The sequence below is a fragment of the Globicephala melas genome, chromosome 17 (assembly GCF_963455315.2).
Source record: "Globicephala melas chromosome 17, mGloMel1.2, whole genome shotgun sequence".
Lineage (NCBI taxonomy): Eukaryota > Metazoa > Chordata > Mammalia > Artiodactyla > Delphinidae > Globicephala > Globicephala melas.
Window position 1 is genome coordinate 13,314,115 of NC_083330.1, and position 16,881 is coordinate 13,330,995.

Here is a 16,881-nt window from a genome sequence, read left to right on the forward strand (position 1 = left end):
TAATAAACTGGTAATCTAGTAAGTAAAATGTTTCTCTGAGTTCTGTGAGCTGTTCTAGCAAATTAATCGAACCCAAGGAGGGTATCATTGGAACCTCCTGTGTACAGCCAGTTGGTCAGAAGCACAGATGATAACCTGGACCTGTGATTGGTGTCTGAAGGAGGGTGAGTGGGTGGGGAGACAGTCCTGTGGGGCTGAGCCCTTACCCTGTGGGATCTACAGGTAGATAGTGTCAGAACTGAATTGAATCGTAGGACACCCAACTGGGGTTGAAGAGTTGCTTGGTGGTGTGGGGAAGAATACACATCTAAATTGGATCCACCATCACCTTAAATTCAAATGTCTGTTAGTGACGTTTCAACTCTTTGTTGCCTACAAAAGTTATACTCCTTTTAAAAGCTCCTATTTCTCTAGCAACCTACTTTTTTTCATTTTTTTCTCTGCCTTTGTCCTAATATCCTAAAGAGCTGCTGCTTCTTCTTCTTCTTCTTCTTTTTAATTCAAAAGTCTGTTCAGTTTTTCCGTTTTTCTTCATATCTCAGTTACTAAAATAGTTTTCTAGCTAATCCCTGTCTCTATCTTTTCTGGTTCATATACACCATCACCAGATTCATTCTCCTAAAATATCATGTTCAGTACCCTGCCTCAGAGCCTAGTTATTTTCTGTTAGCTAAATCTAAACTCATCAATCTGAGGCTGAAAGCCATTTTTCAATAGGGATTTCCAGTTGTATCCCAATCTCAATCTCTTAATGATATAATAAAATCTTTTCTATGCTAGATTGTTGAATGTTTGGCATTTATTCTCTATTCCCTTGCTAACACTATTTCCCACTCTTAGGATATGTACTTAGTCCCCTGACAATGAACTTTGAAAATTTAAAAAATTTTGAGACTCTCTTAAAAACAATTCAATACCAATTTTAGCCATATCCAGGTTACAATAATAATAGCGCTTCACGGGTACACAGCACTTTAAATAATTTTCCAAGGCTTTTAATATATATTCCCATTTATTTTTTATACACAGTCCTATAAAATAGATAAGATAGATGTTATTATCACTTATGAATGAGCAAGTTGAGACTCAAAAGTAGATTAACAATGTACTGAAGATGACAAAGCTAGTGTATAACAGATGGGTCTCCTGACTCAGTCCAGTGCACTTTTCTGCCTCTGAAATCCGTTTGTTCTTGTGTCTCACTCGTAAAACTTAATGCCCTTTCAGGCATTTCCTGCATTTCTTACCTGTTACTTTCGTTGCTCTGACTCTGCTGTGAACCTATTTAGAATAGGGTACAACCTAGCCTTTTTTATTTCCCATAATCTTGGTTACATAAATGAACTCTTTATGTTTTAATGTTTTCCTATTGCAAGTAAACTATTTACCAATTGGAAGCAAATGGACACAGAGCTCATTGGGCACATAGCAATCAGTATGATGTTAATACACATCATTTATCAGACATCTGTGATTGGCCCTGTGTGGGGATGGGGTGAGAAGAGTATTTGGAAATACTTAGTATTTTTCTGTCTTATAGGGCTGTATCTTGACCTACAGATAGGAAAGCCACAATATATACATATATTTCTAATAATAATACACAGATAATTCACAATATCACATACACATATTTATTAATATATATTTATATATTATATTACATATATTCTTTATATATTGTATATATTTTTTAAAAGTTTAAATTTTAAAAATACTATTTGACAGTTTATTGATCAAGACCAGAATAGCTGTAGGTGTTCAGAGAACACCACGCAAGCTGCAACAGCTAATGATGACCTACAACGGTAGCAGGATTTGAATGCTGTTTCATAGGCTCATGTAATTCAGATCTGGAAGAGATTTTAGGGTCTTGAGCAGTGAGTAGAATTTATATAGGTAGATAGGCAAAAATAGCATGTCAAGTGAATGGGATTTTTATTATCTAATGTATATAATAAGGTTGTGCTAGTTTTTACTACACAGTTAAAATGTGATGTTAGTTGCAGAAAAAGACTGAACAACTGACTGGTATGTTTTCTTTCTCTGCAGAGGTAAAGTGTAGGATACTCCTGGCTCTTCTTGAATATTCAGGTAATATTTTACATTATTTTTACTATTTGAGATTATTATAGCCCACGACCTTAGATGTCTTATGATATGAAGGCAGCATCTTCAGCTGTTTACAAACTAGATGGAAATATGATCTCTACCTTTTCTAAAGCCTGGCAGAGATTAAAAAAATACTTAGATAGTATTTTGATAAAAACATAAAACATATGCTCATCTTCAATTAAAGGTTAAAAACATGAAAACATATAAATGTATATTTCTACAAAATATAATTTAAAAGGAGAAAGGGAGGAGGTTTTGGTAAAGTTAATTGTACAGATAGGCTTTTTTGTGAAACTGTGTCTAACTTTTGTTATAACAAGGATGTAGGCGGGTTCAGATTTAAGGAGAAACAGACTGTGCTTTTGATAGGAGGACCCTCAATCTGAAATCGTTTTGCAAGGGCATGGACACAGAGAGGGGAAGAATTTGTGAGCACTTTTACAATCTGTCACACTTGGAAAATTTAAATTATAAATGAATGAACGAGCCAGCTTAACCAAGAGGGCCTTTTGTTTTTTTTGATGCTTGGTTTTTGCTTTGCTTTTTGACTGAGTAATAATATCAAAAGTATCTTACATTTTTTGAGCTTTAATAATGACAGCGTAGTCGATGGACCTCATTTTTATGGATTTCACTGAGTTCTCACAACTACTCTGTGAGAATATTATTATTGTTTCCACAGTTTTAAAGGTGAAGAAATCTACATTCAAGCAGATGAATAACTAGCACATGGTAGTCAATCAACACATACTTTGGGACATCTAGAAGATTAGGCATAGAGATGCCTTACTGGGTGAATAAATAAATAGTAGGTGCAGTTTTGAAATTCAAACTTAGTTCTGCCAATTCCAGAAATGGTCCTGGAATGCATTGCTTTATTTATTAATATTCAGATGGCTGTTCTTATTTTGATTTCAATTTCATTTTTCTATTTCTATCATAATTCTCCTTTTTCCTACTTGATTTACTCCTTTTTTCTATGTTACATTTGAATGATACCAAACATAGCCAGATTACTCCATATTGTTGGCTATAAAATTATGCTTTTCACTTGAAAAGGGTGGACTGGGTCTGCTAAACATTATTCTTAATTGTCTTTTATTCCTGTCTTTCTGTCTCTCTGATCTCTTCTTTTTGTTTCTTTGTTTATTTTGCTTTCTTTCCCCTACAATCTCAGAATAATGACAGATTACTTGCATGTCTAGAAACCATCTCATTCTTTTCAGATCAGCAAACTTACAATGGAATTTGAGTTTTTTAAACAGTTGAGACTAAATTAAGTGTTAATGTTTTTAAACATGTCTGTAGAAGATGAATTTAAGTAGGTGCTTAAATACTGAAATGAAACGGAAGCCTTTGATAGGTAAAAATCCATTTGTTTTGAGTGTATTCCCACTACAAGGGAATTTTTACTTGGCGAAAATAAACGAGCTGTCAAAAAAACCAGAACTTGCTTTTCTTCTTTTACTAGAAGCTGGGAGCAGCTGTTGTGATTCTTGCTGTAGTTCTTATTGATAAAAATGAGGAATGAGAATAGCTTTGGTAAAGGATGGACACTTGTGACTTTCGAACAGCTGCATAATTAAAAGGAAAGGACCTGTATGTTTTTGCTGAAAGTTTGCTTATTGGGTTTCTTTCTTTGTCACGATGTTCCTTCTCTATTTAGCAATAAAACTGAGCACACATGTGCCAGGCACCATGCTAGATGCTAGGGAAAAGAAGAATCATGATAATATCACTGTCCGTTTTCACCTTGCTAAGTGCTTTAAATGTTTTTATCTCATTTATCTTCATCACAGATCTAAGAAGTAGGAATAACCTCAATTTTACGAATAGGGATCTGAAACCTAGAATTGTATAGATTAAAATTGGCAGAACGGGAAGTTGAAAGCAGATTATATGCCTCTCAAGTCCCTGAGCATAAATCACATGATATGCCACTTCCCCTGGCGTTGATGTGCTGACGGTCCCTGGGGGAAGACAAGCATGTGAGCAAACTCACAATGCTAGGTCATTAGCCCTTCAGTAGGGGGAGACACCCCCAGACCTGCAGGGGCAGAAAGAAATGCAGACTTCCTGAAGGAGAGAGGACATTCCCCAAAGGGAGATAATATTTTAGTAGTTCAATGAGTTGACTCTTGAAGAATGATTTCAAGTTTGCTGGGTGGTGAGGGGAGGAGGGTGGCCCGCAGCCAGAGGGCCCATAGACCAAGGATCACCTTTTTTTTTTTTTTTTTTTGCGGTACGCGGGCCTCTCACTGTTGTGGCCTCTCCCGTTGCAGAGCACAGGCTTCCGACGCGCAGGCCCAGTGGCCATGGCTCACGGGCCCAGCCGCTCCGCGGCATGTGGCATCTTCCCGGACCGGGGCACAAACCCGTGTCCCCTGCATCGGCAGGTGGACTCTCAACCATTGCGCCACCAGGGAAGCCCAAGGATCACCCTTTTAAGTCAAACTAAATCCAGTCATTTCAAGAAGCCAGAGAATGAGCTCATACATTTTCATTTACCTTATTTCATTTGTTTCTTAGTTGGTCTACTGGTTCATTATTTTCATTCAGTAAATATTTGTTGAATGTCTACACCCAGTTAGAAATTATGCACAACAGAATAAGTGTTTTGTTTTTTTTCGTAGTTGAGAATTGGACAAAGTTCTTTCCCAGTTTAGCCATTTTATAGTGACCTGTAAAACGCTCTTTTCTGTCTATTAGAGCAGGAACATAGTATATAACTACTTAAAGGAAATGTCTAACACATGTTGTTAGTTAAATTAACAGGTTGAACTATATGGAGTTGCCATATTCAATCATGTTGACCTACTAAAACAGCAAGTTCATATAGTTCCACCTAGTCAATGAATATTTTTATTATATAATTAAATATTTTTAATATATTATCCTGTTTCTAACAAAATTTTCAAGAGTAGCTTTTACTAACAGTGAAACTAAGTAACAAGCAGCAATTATGTGTACACATGCTTTGAGGGTCATTAAAAACAGGTGTTCCATGTTCTTGGTAAACAACTTAAAAACTATGCCTTTCTATCAATAAAGCAAGAACTCATTGCTGAGTAAAGGCAGCATGTTTATCTACGTTATACACTAATTATTGACAATGCTTCTTCATTTCAGGAGATTCTGAGCTCTCAAAATATTCAGTGCACTTTTGGGAGTACGATGATATTTACCTGTGCCGTTCCTCTAGTACAAGAGATTTCTCAGTGTACAGAATGTATGGCTTGGTGTTCGTGTTGTTTATGTAGTTTGTGTTACATCCAGCGCCCCAGAGACGTGAACCTTTTGGGGTCAGGTTCTCAGGGGCACAGCTGCTTTCCATTTGAAAAACCTGAGGTCCAGGACTGGTACTTCACAGGGTAAACATACCTTCAAAGTGGGTCAATCAAAATTCCGGTTAATTGCAGAATAAGAATGCTAGTAAAAATCAATTTATGCTAGAACTGCAAATATTTTACCTATTTCAAAAAAATATATAGGAGTTTATGAACTGGACCTGTTTATACCTTATGAAGTTGAATAGGTGACTTCAGGAGATACATTTGCATATTTAAGATATCCAGATTTGCATATTATTACAAGCAATTGGACATGATGCTCTTCCCCATGTGTGTTTCACATTAATATTTGAATAGGTCTAGTAGGTAATTTTTTAAAATTTAGTACTAATAATATTTTATTTCATTTACCAGCACAAACTGAAAAACTGGACTTTGAGTTTTCTTTAGGAAAGTGTCATGTACTAGTACAAATTGTGTTCCATCATGAAAAATAAAGTAAATAAAATAAAGGCTTATTGTATTGGGTTTTATAAAACAATTTAGTGATCGCAAAATAAAGTTACAATATCAATTAAGAAAAATGAGCTTAATGTTTCTAACATTTTTGGGTGTTCAGTGTTTTCTAAAAGGCATACTTGCTCAAACGTATGTGCTCATGGATAGAGCTCAAATCCACATTCTTCCCATGGTGTGAGTTTAGGGAATGGATGAAATAACGGTGAATGCAAATGCTGAATGAATTGGTCTTATTCAACTATGACGTTTTCCAAAACTTCCTTTATGTTCTCCTGGATCACAGACAGTGAGACACAGCTCCGAAGAGACATGGTCTTCTGCCAGAGTCTTGTGGCCACAGTCTGTGCCTTCTCCGAGCAGCTCATGGCCGCCTTAAACCAGATGTTTGACAACAGCAAGGAAAATGAGATGGAGACTTGGGAAGCCAGCAGAAGGTGGCTGGACCAGATAGCGAATGCAGGAGTTCTTTTTCACTTTCAGTCACTTCTGTCACCAAACTTGGTAAGGAACCACAATGCCTCCCACTGGCTGTGTCAACTGGAACGTACATTGGGACCTATTCCCAATAAAACATGGTTCTTCGTTATTGTATCCACAGTCTTCCAGCTCCTTTAAAAGGATATGTTTTTCCATGGGCAAATATAACTTTAATAAGTATGTGGAAATATCTTTCCTGATTTTTATTCTCAGTGGCTGCTAAAAGCTGAGAAAGCCTCCATCTGTTACCAATTCCTGTATCCCTAAGCACCGGCCGAGAAAGGTCAGCAGAGGAAAGAGTATCTGCTGCGGTTGCTTATTTGCAGTCCAGAAGGAAGAGTCTGCCATGAGACCCGAGCTCCCCCTGAGGTTGATGTTCTGGAACGTGCTCTTAGAAGAGCTCTGACAACTTGCATGCCATACTGTCTGACAATCTGGTTAGAATTTGCATGTGTTAAATGATTTTATTTCCTTCCTTTGTGTGCATGTTTTTCCTGTTAAATCTAAGAACATTGCCTTAATTACTGTAAAATATTCCGTGTTTATGCATCAGTTGTCCACAGCGGAGATGAAGAAAGCATCTCGGAATATTTGATAAACCTGTGGTGAACTTAGAGTTTTTTCACATATACTTCCTGTGGTTCTGATAGTTGTCATGATGTATAAAGGCAAATATGTTCAGTTTATTTAAACTTAAGGTGCGTGTTAAATATAATTTTGATTTGAAACATGAGACGGTATTTTATCTGTTAAAGTACACATAGAAAATGTAGCTACCAAGTAACATGGTTGAGTTTTTAAACGATTGTATATGAGTTTATACATCAAAATAATGTTTTTCTTCAATGGTATTGAGGACAGGGGGGTAATTGCTGTACTGCACGGTCATAAAAAGTTCTGGAATGGTAAGGTAAGAAAGTCCATTCAGCTGAATGAAATTCAGAGAAACAGGATTAGATTCTTTTGAAAAGACTCTATATACTCCATGTGGGTGATGAATTTTTTATTTGGTTGCTAATATAACCAAATAAGAAAGATTTAATTAATGAAAACTTTGAAATAAGTCGCTTGAAAAGTGTTTAAAAACAAAATAAATACTAATTAATCATTGCCTATCAAATAAAAATTACGTAAGATAAGATGCACTCTTCCTAATACATGGTAGGCTTTAAGTATTTGTTGAACAAATTAATTAATGAATGAGGCTTCATTTCTATTCTTAAAAACTGCCATTGTCTAGGCAAGTGCTGGTACATTTATTTGAAATCTCAAGGAATGGGGGAAAGTATTTGTAATTCATACATCTGGTAAGTGACATATCCAGACTATATAAAGAATCCTTAAAACTAAAGAATAAAAAGACATCTCGATTAAAAAGCAGGCAAAGAATTTTTTTTTTTTTGGCGGTACACGGGCCTCTCACTGTTGTGGCCTCTCCCGTTGCGGAGCACAGGCTCCGGACGCGCAGGCTCAGCGGCCATGGCTCACGGGCCCAGCCGCTCTGCGGCATGTGGGATCTTCCCGGACCGGGAACCCGTGTCCCCTGCATCGGCAGGCGGACTCTCAACCACTGCGCCACCAGGGAAGCCCCAGGCAAAGGATTTGAATGGTCATTTCTCCAGAGAAGATATAACATGGCCAAAAGCACATGAAAAGACGCTTAACATCATTAGCCATTGGGGATGTGTAACTCAAAACTACAATGAGATACTATGTCACAGTGATGTGGATGGCTACAATCCAAAAGACAGACAGGCACAAGTGTTGGTGAGGATGTAGAGAAATTGTAACCCTCAGACACTGCTGGGGGGAATGGAAAATGGTGCAGCCATTTTGGAAAACATTTTGGCAGTTCCTCAAATTGTTAAATGTGGAATTTCCATATGACCCAGAAAGTCTACTCCTAGGTAATATCCAAGAGAAAAGAAAACTTATATTCTAGCAAAACTTGTACACAAATGTTCCTGGAAAGATTATTCATAATACCTGAAAAGTGGAAACAACCCAAATGTCCATGAGCTGTCTGATGAGTGGATAAACAAGTTGGGGTATATCCATACAATGAAATATTATTCAGCAGTAAAAAGGAGTGAGGTACTGGTACATGCTACGACATGGATGAACCTTGGAAACATGTTAAGAGAAATAAACCAGTTACGAAAGACCACGCATTATTTGATTACATTATTATGTAATAATAGGCAAACTTTAGAGACTGAAAATAGGCTAGTGGTTGCCTGGGGCTAAGGATTGGAGGAAGGTATGTGGAGGATGAATGCTAATGGGTACTGAGTTTCTTTTTTGGGGTAGTGACAATATTCTAAAATCGGATGATGGTGATAGTTACACAACTCTGCATATATACTAAAAACCCCTGAGCTGTATACTTAAAATGGGTGAATTTTATGGTATGTGAATTATATCTCAAGAAAGCTGTTTTGTTGTTTTAAATAGGTCTTATGAAACCCTTAAGTTTATTTAAAGAATTGATTTAAAAAATTCAAAGGTAGTTAAAAAAAAAGTCAGAGAAACTTGTAATCTTTCTGCCTTTGTAACAAGAGCGCTTAGGGCCTCCTAGAACAGTGAAGAGCTCCCTGGGAGCTGCAGGCACTGGCGGTCTGTGTGTTCCTGGGCTCTGAGCGCAGTCCTAGGTCCTTGGGTATGGGTTTAGCCACATCTGCAAGTTACAATCAGAGCGCAACCTGTTTGGGACATTTCTTCCTGTGTGTATTCCTCTCAATTGGAAGAATGCTGGTTCTTTAGTCCTGTCCCTACAATTCCAGATTCATGGCATTTTTCTGCTGCTTCAAAGGACTTTAAAAAGTAACAGTCTTATAAATATTTATCCAGCACTTACTGTGTACCATCCATTAGATTAAGTACCAAACTAAGGTACAAAGGTGATGATGCTATTAACCTTTCGGTATCCATGCAGTCCTTCTTTGGGGTCTGAGGCTGCCTTAGTGGGTTTTTTCCCATACACAATGGAAATTCTTTACCATCTCCTTCACCCTCTACTCGTGCTGCCCCCAAAATATGGCTATAAGCTTACAGCAACTTTTAAAATGCGGGTAAAGCATGTTAAAATTATTGTTAAAAAGGATCATTTGGGCTTCCCTGGTGGCACAGTGATTGAGAGTCCGCCTGCCGATGCAGGGGACATGGGTTCGTGCCCCGGTCCGGGAAGATCCTACGTGCCGCAGAGCAGCTGGGCCCGTGAGCCATGGCCGCTGAGCCTGCACGTCTGGAGCCTGTGCTCCACAACAGGAGAGGCCACAACAGTGAGAGGCCCACGTACCACAAAAAAAAAAAAAAAAAAAGGATCATTGACATTCTTAAGGAAACAAATGTACCTTTGAAAGAAAAGTTGTGTATGATTAGGTTAATTATTCTTTCATGAGGAAATTAGTAAAAGACTTTAGATAGTGCACTGAACTGCTAATAGGAAGGCCAGATCCAATAATAGAAAGATGATGTCACTGAGATATGCAGTGAACTTGTTACCATGTCTGGGCCTTACCTGCCTCAGCTGTAAAATATGCTGTAGGAATGAAATGAATGATTAAAACAAATCAAATCTCATATTCACAAGATTCTAGATTAAGGCCCCATAAAGGCAAGTGAAAATGATTCTTGTCCCCAGGCTCTTTGGAAGAAAAATCATTACATACATGCAAATTGCTTTTATCACAGTTTTCACAAATTGCAAATTGAATAATGCACAGGTTATCTTATCGTAAAGTACGATGACCATTATGTACTGGACTTTTTAAGAAAACAATATTTTTGTCTTTCAGCTGTTATATTTGTCAGATTATAGAGATTTAGAGGCAAATAGCATTTTTTCGTGTGTACACATTTGTAACTAATAAACAAAATCAATAGAACTAGAATCTAGCTACAAAATAGACTGAAAAAATCATTTAGACAGCGGAGAAAATATAAAACTACAAACGAAACATAACTGAGGATTTGTTAATTTCATTTTAGGCAGTAAATTCTTAGATGTGTTGATAATTTGGTTTGTACTTAAATAAAACACAAGTGAACCTAGTTTTGATCTGGAGTTGTTACATTGTACTATGTTATATTATGTTTTATCCCAAACAATCCTATCATATCATGTATTGTTTTTATTTCTTTCTAGACAGATGAACAAGCCATGCTAGAAGATACACTGGTTGCACTATTTGATTTGGAAAAGGTTTCTTTTTACTTTAAACCATCAGAAGAGGAACCACTGGTTGCAAGTAAGTAGTTAAATATTTCATGTATGTTTTGTAAAATTTCTTTGGCATCAGATGACAACATATGTCATAACTTTGATATGAATATATTTGATATGCAGTTTAAGTTTTATATAAAATATTATATTTAGGGTAAAATAGTAATAACCAACTGGGGAAGTGATAGAAAGTATATATAAATTAAATTTACAGCTAATTTTATACTTTTGTTTTTAGCTATTAGTCTGACCTCTAAAACTTTTTCGGAGTGTGTGTGTCAAATATTGTGCTACTCAAGATTGCCTTTTCTTTCTTTTTTGTTATTGTGGTGAAATATACATACCATAAAATTTACCATTTAACCCATTTTCAGTGTACAGTTCAGTGGTATTAAGTTCATTCAAAATGTTGTGCATGGGGCTTCCCTGGTGGTGCAGTGGTTGAGAGTCCGCCTGCTGATGCAGGGGACGTGGGTTCGTGCCCCGGTCCGGGAGGATCCCACGTGCCGCGGAGCTGCTGGGCCCGTGAGCCATGGCCGCTGGGCCTGCACGTCCAGAGCCTGTGCTTTGCAGCGGGAGAGGCCACAACGGTGAGAGGCCCGCGTACCGGAAAAAAAAAAAAAAAAAAAAAATGTTGTGCAGCCATTTCCACCATCCATCTCCAGAACTTTTTCATCTTCCCAAACAGAAACTCCATACTCCTTAAACAATCACTACCCTCCCCCGCTTCTCCAATTCCTGGTAACTTCTCTTCCACTTTCTGGCTCTGAATTTGCTTACGCTACGTACCTCATATAAGTGGGATCACAGAACATTTGTCCTTTCTGCTGCTTTTTTCATGTCAAGACTTCTTTTAATAAAAGAACTGCCCTAACATTTCTGACTATGTGGATAATCTCTGAGGCCAGCAAAACGTTCACTCAAATATATAATTATTACTTAGCAAAATTGATTGAGTTGGGTTTCCACTCCTTATCTTCAGTTGATCCTGTAGACAGTGTGTTAGCAAGCAATGAAAACAGTGTTTAGAGCCAAGAATATACAGAGACATTATAGTTGTTTGATCTGACAATAATTGATAAAATTTATAATTTAATTCTGAAGAAGTAGACACATAGTCTACATTTTTGCCGCTTAAAAATGAAAATTAAAAATTATTTTATCCAAGTGTCAAAAAATTTAGTGTGGGGCTTCCCTGGTGGCGCAGTGGTTGAGAGTCTGCCTGCCGATGCAGGGGACGTGGGTTCGTACCCCAGTCCAGGAAGATCCCACATGCCACGGAGTGGCTGGGCCTGTGAGCCATGGCCGCTGGGCCTGCGCGTCTGGAGCCTGTGCTCCGCAAAGGGAGAGGCCACAACAGTGAGAGGCCCGCGTACTACAAAAAAAAAAAAAAAAATTTAGTGTGTACAAATATAATCACATTAACTATCTTGATTCATTTATTCATCCTGTACAATTTCCAAGATGGCAAAACCTATCTTGTTCATTGCTGTATATCTAGCACTCAAGAGATGCCTGGAACAAAAAGGCCAATATTTTTTTTCAAGTAAATGAATGAACAAATATCAATTCAGTTTATACAGTGCATCAGGCAGAAAGGCTTTATGGTTATAAACGTAGAAGGATAAACAAACTTGCTGTGCAGAATGAAGAATAGAATTTCAACAGAACTTGGTTGTATCTAATGTTGCAAAGAAGTTACTTTATGAAATTGAATTGAAAGATTGAAAAGTATCCCTTTTCTTTAGCAATTGGCCATCATTAAACCTAACAAAAGCATTGTTTTAGAAGTATACATCCAGAGAAATAGCAACACCTAGGGCTTAATCTATAGTTTCTGCAAGTTATGATCATTTATCTACCATTTCAACATTGTCACAAATAGGTTTAAAATGTGTCTGTCGATCCAAGAAATCTTCAGCAGTTTGTTATTTTTCTGTTTCTTGTTTGTTCATAGGTCTGAGGATCCCCTATGTATTATGGTAGAAGATCTAAACAGATATTTCAGGTCTGGGAAAGGTTTTTACTTATTTGCACATTTCCAATGTCTAGTACAATAAATAGGGACTCAATAAATATTCATTTAATCTGTTATCTAGAAATTATAATCATTTATTCATCAAAAATTTCTTAAGTGCCTACTTATGGCCAAGTGTTGGATACAATAGAGAACTAAACAGAGATAAATAATAAGTGAGATAAATAAGTTATTTTGATAATAAATTAGAAGATAATATGAATGCATGACAGGAAATAGAAAAAGAGCAAAGGATGAAAATGAAGGGACAGGTAGGGCATTTTTGATCTGGTGCTCGGGGAATGGAACTTGCAAAACACGTGCTAATTGTGATAATGGTTGCTATGTGCTCAGTTTCTTGCACACTACTTCAGAATTGTACCCCAAGGACTCATCTTGACTAAAATATGAAGGAGGCAGCTGTCCTGGGAAATTGTGATTCCATACCATGTGTAGCTGAACTTCTCATTTAGTTAAGTGAGACACCTGTTGTGTTAAAGTGTAAGGCAGTTTTCTATTACAGAATTTTATATACAGTACAGTAATAAATCTGTTGCTTTAGCTAATGAGAACCTGATTTAATACTCTTTCACCAAATAGCACTGTCAGTATGCCAAACCTGAGCTTTAATACATGTGGGTACTTTTAATATATTAGTTTCTAGTAATTTTCGGGATTCTTTTTTTTTTTTTGGCGGTACGCGGGCCTCTCACTGCTGTGGCCTCTCCCGCCGTGGAGCACAGGCTCCGGACGCGCAGGCTCAGCGGCCATGACTCACGGGCCCAGCCACTCCGCGGCATGTGGGATCTTCCCGGACCGGGGCACGAACCCGTGTCCCCTGCATCGGCAGGCGGACTCTCAACCACTGCGCCACCAGGGAAGCCCCGGGATTCTTTTTAAAGCTTAACAAATGTACTAAATAATATCCTGATTTTAGGAAGTAATATAACATTAAATGTCATTTTAGATGTTCCTCTTACTTATCAAGCTGAAGGAAGCCGGCAAGCTCTGAAAGTTTACTTCTACATCGATAGTTACCATTTTGAACAACTGCCGCAAAGGTTGAAAAACGGAGGAGGGTTTAAAATTCATCCTGTTCTTTTTGCACAAGGTAAACTGCTTTCTTTACTATACTTCATGTACTTAAATTATTTTATCTTTATCAATTTTTTAAAATGTACTTGTGACTATCCTTTTTGTTCATTAATTCAAAAATTTATTCATAGTACCTAGGTAATATGTTTACTGGTGGGAGTGTTTGTTAAGGAAAGAATTTTGTATGGTTTAAATATTTATCAAATAGGATTGCAGCATTATTTATAGTGGAGAAATAAGGCATGAGTGGCTTAAATAAAGATAAATTAATTTGGCTTAAGTAAATTATGGTAGAACCATTAAAATTGGTTGGTTAAGATATTTTATGAGGTAGAAGAAGTTTGATGATATACCCACGCAGATTACAAAAAAGAATTTATATTATAGTGTCAATTATGTCATACATGTATGTATATACTTACATGTGTGTAAAATGTATCATTGGATGATTAAATTGATGATATTTTAATCTTTAAGTTTTTTTGCATTGTGTCAATTTTTTTGTCAGTAAAAATGTATTCCTTTCATAGTAAAAAAATTGTTTTGGCAAATAAACAATGAGTGTTAACTGCAGTAGAAGAAATTAAGAATAACATGAATAAGAAGATTCTTGCAGTGACGTGATCTCCCAGGGAAGGTCCTGGATCTTTTTTAGGATCTTTTTTAGGATCTTTTTTATTTCTGTGGTCACAGATGCTGCCAGAAAAGATAAGAAATTCAGATTATTGTGTAGTATCTTTTTGTGTATGTTTTTTTTTAATTCATGCTGTGATCAAGATTGTATCAATTTCTCTGAGTGGTACCACAGAACATTTCATTTTTTCTTTTGAGTTTTCAAGACTGCATTGGTATTGCTGTAGAATTTTTATATTCTAATAAAAAATGAGAAGAGTAGAGGAATCAAATCCATCTCAGTAACGGAAGAACAGAGAGGCATATGAAATCTAAATTCACTGCCAAGTGAAAATTCTGCTTTGTACCACATGCATGTTGTTATAATTCTAAAAGATAGATTACTCTTCCTTCAATTGCCATAGTTTAAAAATGACTACCTCAGATACTTGGCAAGAATACATTTAAGCAGAGAAAAATTTCAGCACAGAGATCTTAGGAGTTATTCGAAGGTATTTTCATTTATGTGATAGGGTCTATGTAGGTAATACAAGAATCTGCAATGAAAAGAAATAAAAAAGAAATTGAGCAAAAATAGACCTTTGGACTATGTTAGGAGAATAGTTTAGCCTAAAATATGTTAAAAGCCATTACAGAGATCAGTAGTTTTAGAAGAAAGGAAAGGCTGCTGGTCTGGAATATTAACTTTTATAGGGTTTAACCAGACCTTGCCCTTGTTAAAGGCTCTTCATTTCTTTTCCTTTATTTCTCTCTTTTAAAAAATTCTGTCTTTGAAATCATTACTGAGATGACAGATGGCATTAATCATCTTTTCTAAAAAAGTGATTACATTTGTGACACACCAACCATAAATAGCTGAATATTCATACCCAGCAGCCAGTGTGCATAGGGAAAAAATGATTTTGCAAGTAACCTCTATTTTATAACTGTGGCTAAAGCTAATTTAAAAACAATCCTGAAATATATATGATTTCATTGAGTACACTGTTGCTTTTACAGTGTAATGTAAAGAAAAACTCTAGCAAACATTAGGTTTTAGCATTCACACAGCAGTAAAATATGAAAAATGATTTGATGAGGCGACAGTGGAAACACTTCTGCAGTGGAGGTCACAGATAGGTAAAGAAGACTGGAAAATAGTCTGTCTCATTAAAAATCTGTCAGTGATAAGGTTGTTTATTTAAAGGAGTTGCAGAGGTTCCGCCGCATTCACAAAACTCCCATGAGGAATCATTAGTAACTCTGAGTTTTCATCAGCTTGAGAGAAGCACAGGAAATTCAGCCCTAGCTTGAGCGGCGATTACCATCTGGTATTTGAAAGTGGTGGTAAATGGGAGAGATTCCAAATGGAGTCTATTCCTGGGATGAACGTTTAATGGAAGGATTTTAGTTTTGTGGGTATGTGAGTCTTTGTTAGCAAATAATAAAGAGAAAAGTAGGTGAATTTGAAAATTTCCTGGGAAACGTATTAGACTCAGCGCTCCTAAGGTTGTCCGTGGTACCATGTACCTAGAACAAGAAGCAAATGTCCTGCCTTCTCGTTTTTTCTTGTCTGCATGGATCCTTGGGCAAAGGAGGGCACATGGATGAATGGGGCCCCCTGCAGAGTTGGGACCAACTAGTAAATCAGGAATTCCAGGGTTGGAGGCAAGCAGGGTAAACTTTTAGGGAACGTACGTTGCTAAAAACCAGAGCTGCTGGAGAAAAAGAGTCTAGGCAGACAAAATGGCAAAAAGGCAGATTTGCAAGGTTTGGACCACAGAAACAGCCAGACAGAAAAGTCAGCACAAAGCATAACCAAAATGCTAGAAGGTAAAGGTCACACTAAAGCAGTCTTCTAGAATTACTTCCTACAAGTCAGAGAATTAATCCTTTTAGGATCCCTGAGCCCTTGGTAAGATAAAGCAAGTAACCATAAACTGGGTGAAAATGGGAGTCCAAGGAAGATAGATATCCAGGGTCCCTGGCTTGCTTTCATGCTCTCTCAGTGGTTCTCAAGCTGGCTGTCCTTTAATCACCTTGGGAACGTGTTAGAAAATACCCATGCTTGGTTCCTTGGTTCCACGCTGAACCAATGAAGTCAGAATCTCTGGGAAGTGGGGCCCAGATACCAGTATATTTTACAAGCTTATCCACCAAGAGTGAGAAAGCACAGAGCTATGTGGATTATAAACCACTGTGCAGTTATCTAGTTAATCTGTGCTTAGTTACATTAATCCATTTCACAAGTGTTTGACACGTCTAGATTCTGGGGAGCCGGGGCAATGAGAACTGGGCCTTTTTGCTTCTGCGTTGTTAGCTCATTAGGACTTGGGCTACACCGAGAAGGAGATGTGATTTGGGTGGGACAGTTTTTTTTTAGCAGAGGCTGAAGATGCCCTGTAGAGCTGACAGCTGAGGGATGTCTTCTGGCAATCACAGCAGCTGGGCAAAGAGCCCTTCGTTTCTGAAAGGGGCTCTGAGTGGGTAGCTTTAGAGGATCTGCCATAGTCTGCATCTTGATCTATTCC

The 16,881-nt window shown here is 37.3% G+C and overlaps 1 protein-coding gene across 3 annotated transcripts in view; it reads left to right on the forward strand.

Moving 5' to 3' along the window:
• Positions 1-16,881, forward strand: part of PREX2 (phosphatidylinositol-3,4,5-trisphosphate dependent Rac exchange factor 2) — a 288,710-nt gene that overhangs the window by 182,269 nt on the left and 89,560 nt on the right. For all 3 annotated transcript variants that reach the window (XM_060287422.2, XM_030859603.3, XM_060287423.1), the window contains exons 31-34: positions 2,053-2,094; positions 6,208-6,425; positions 10,549-10,651; positions 13,611-13,754. In XM_060287422.2, the coding sequence (XP_060143405.1) occupies positions 2,053-2,094; positions 6,208-6,425; positions 10,549-10,651; positions 13,611-13,754 (507 nt within the window). The remainder of the gene's footprint in view (positions 1-2,052; positions 2,095-6,207; positions 6,426-10,548; positions 10,652-13,610; positions 13,755-16,881) is intronic.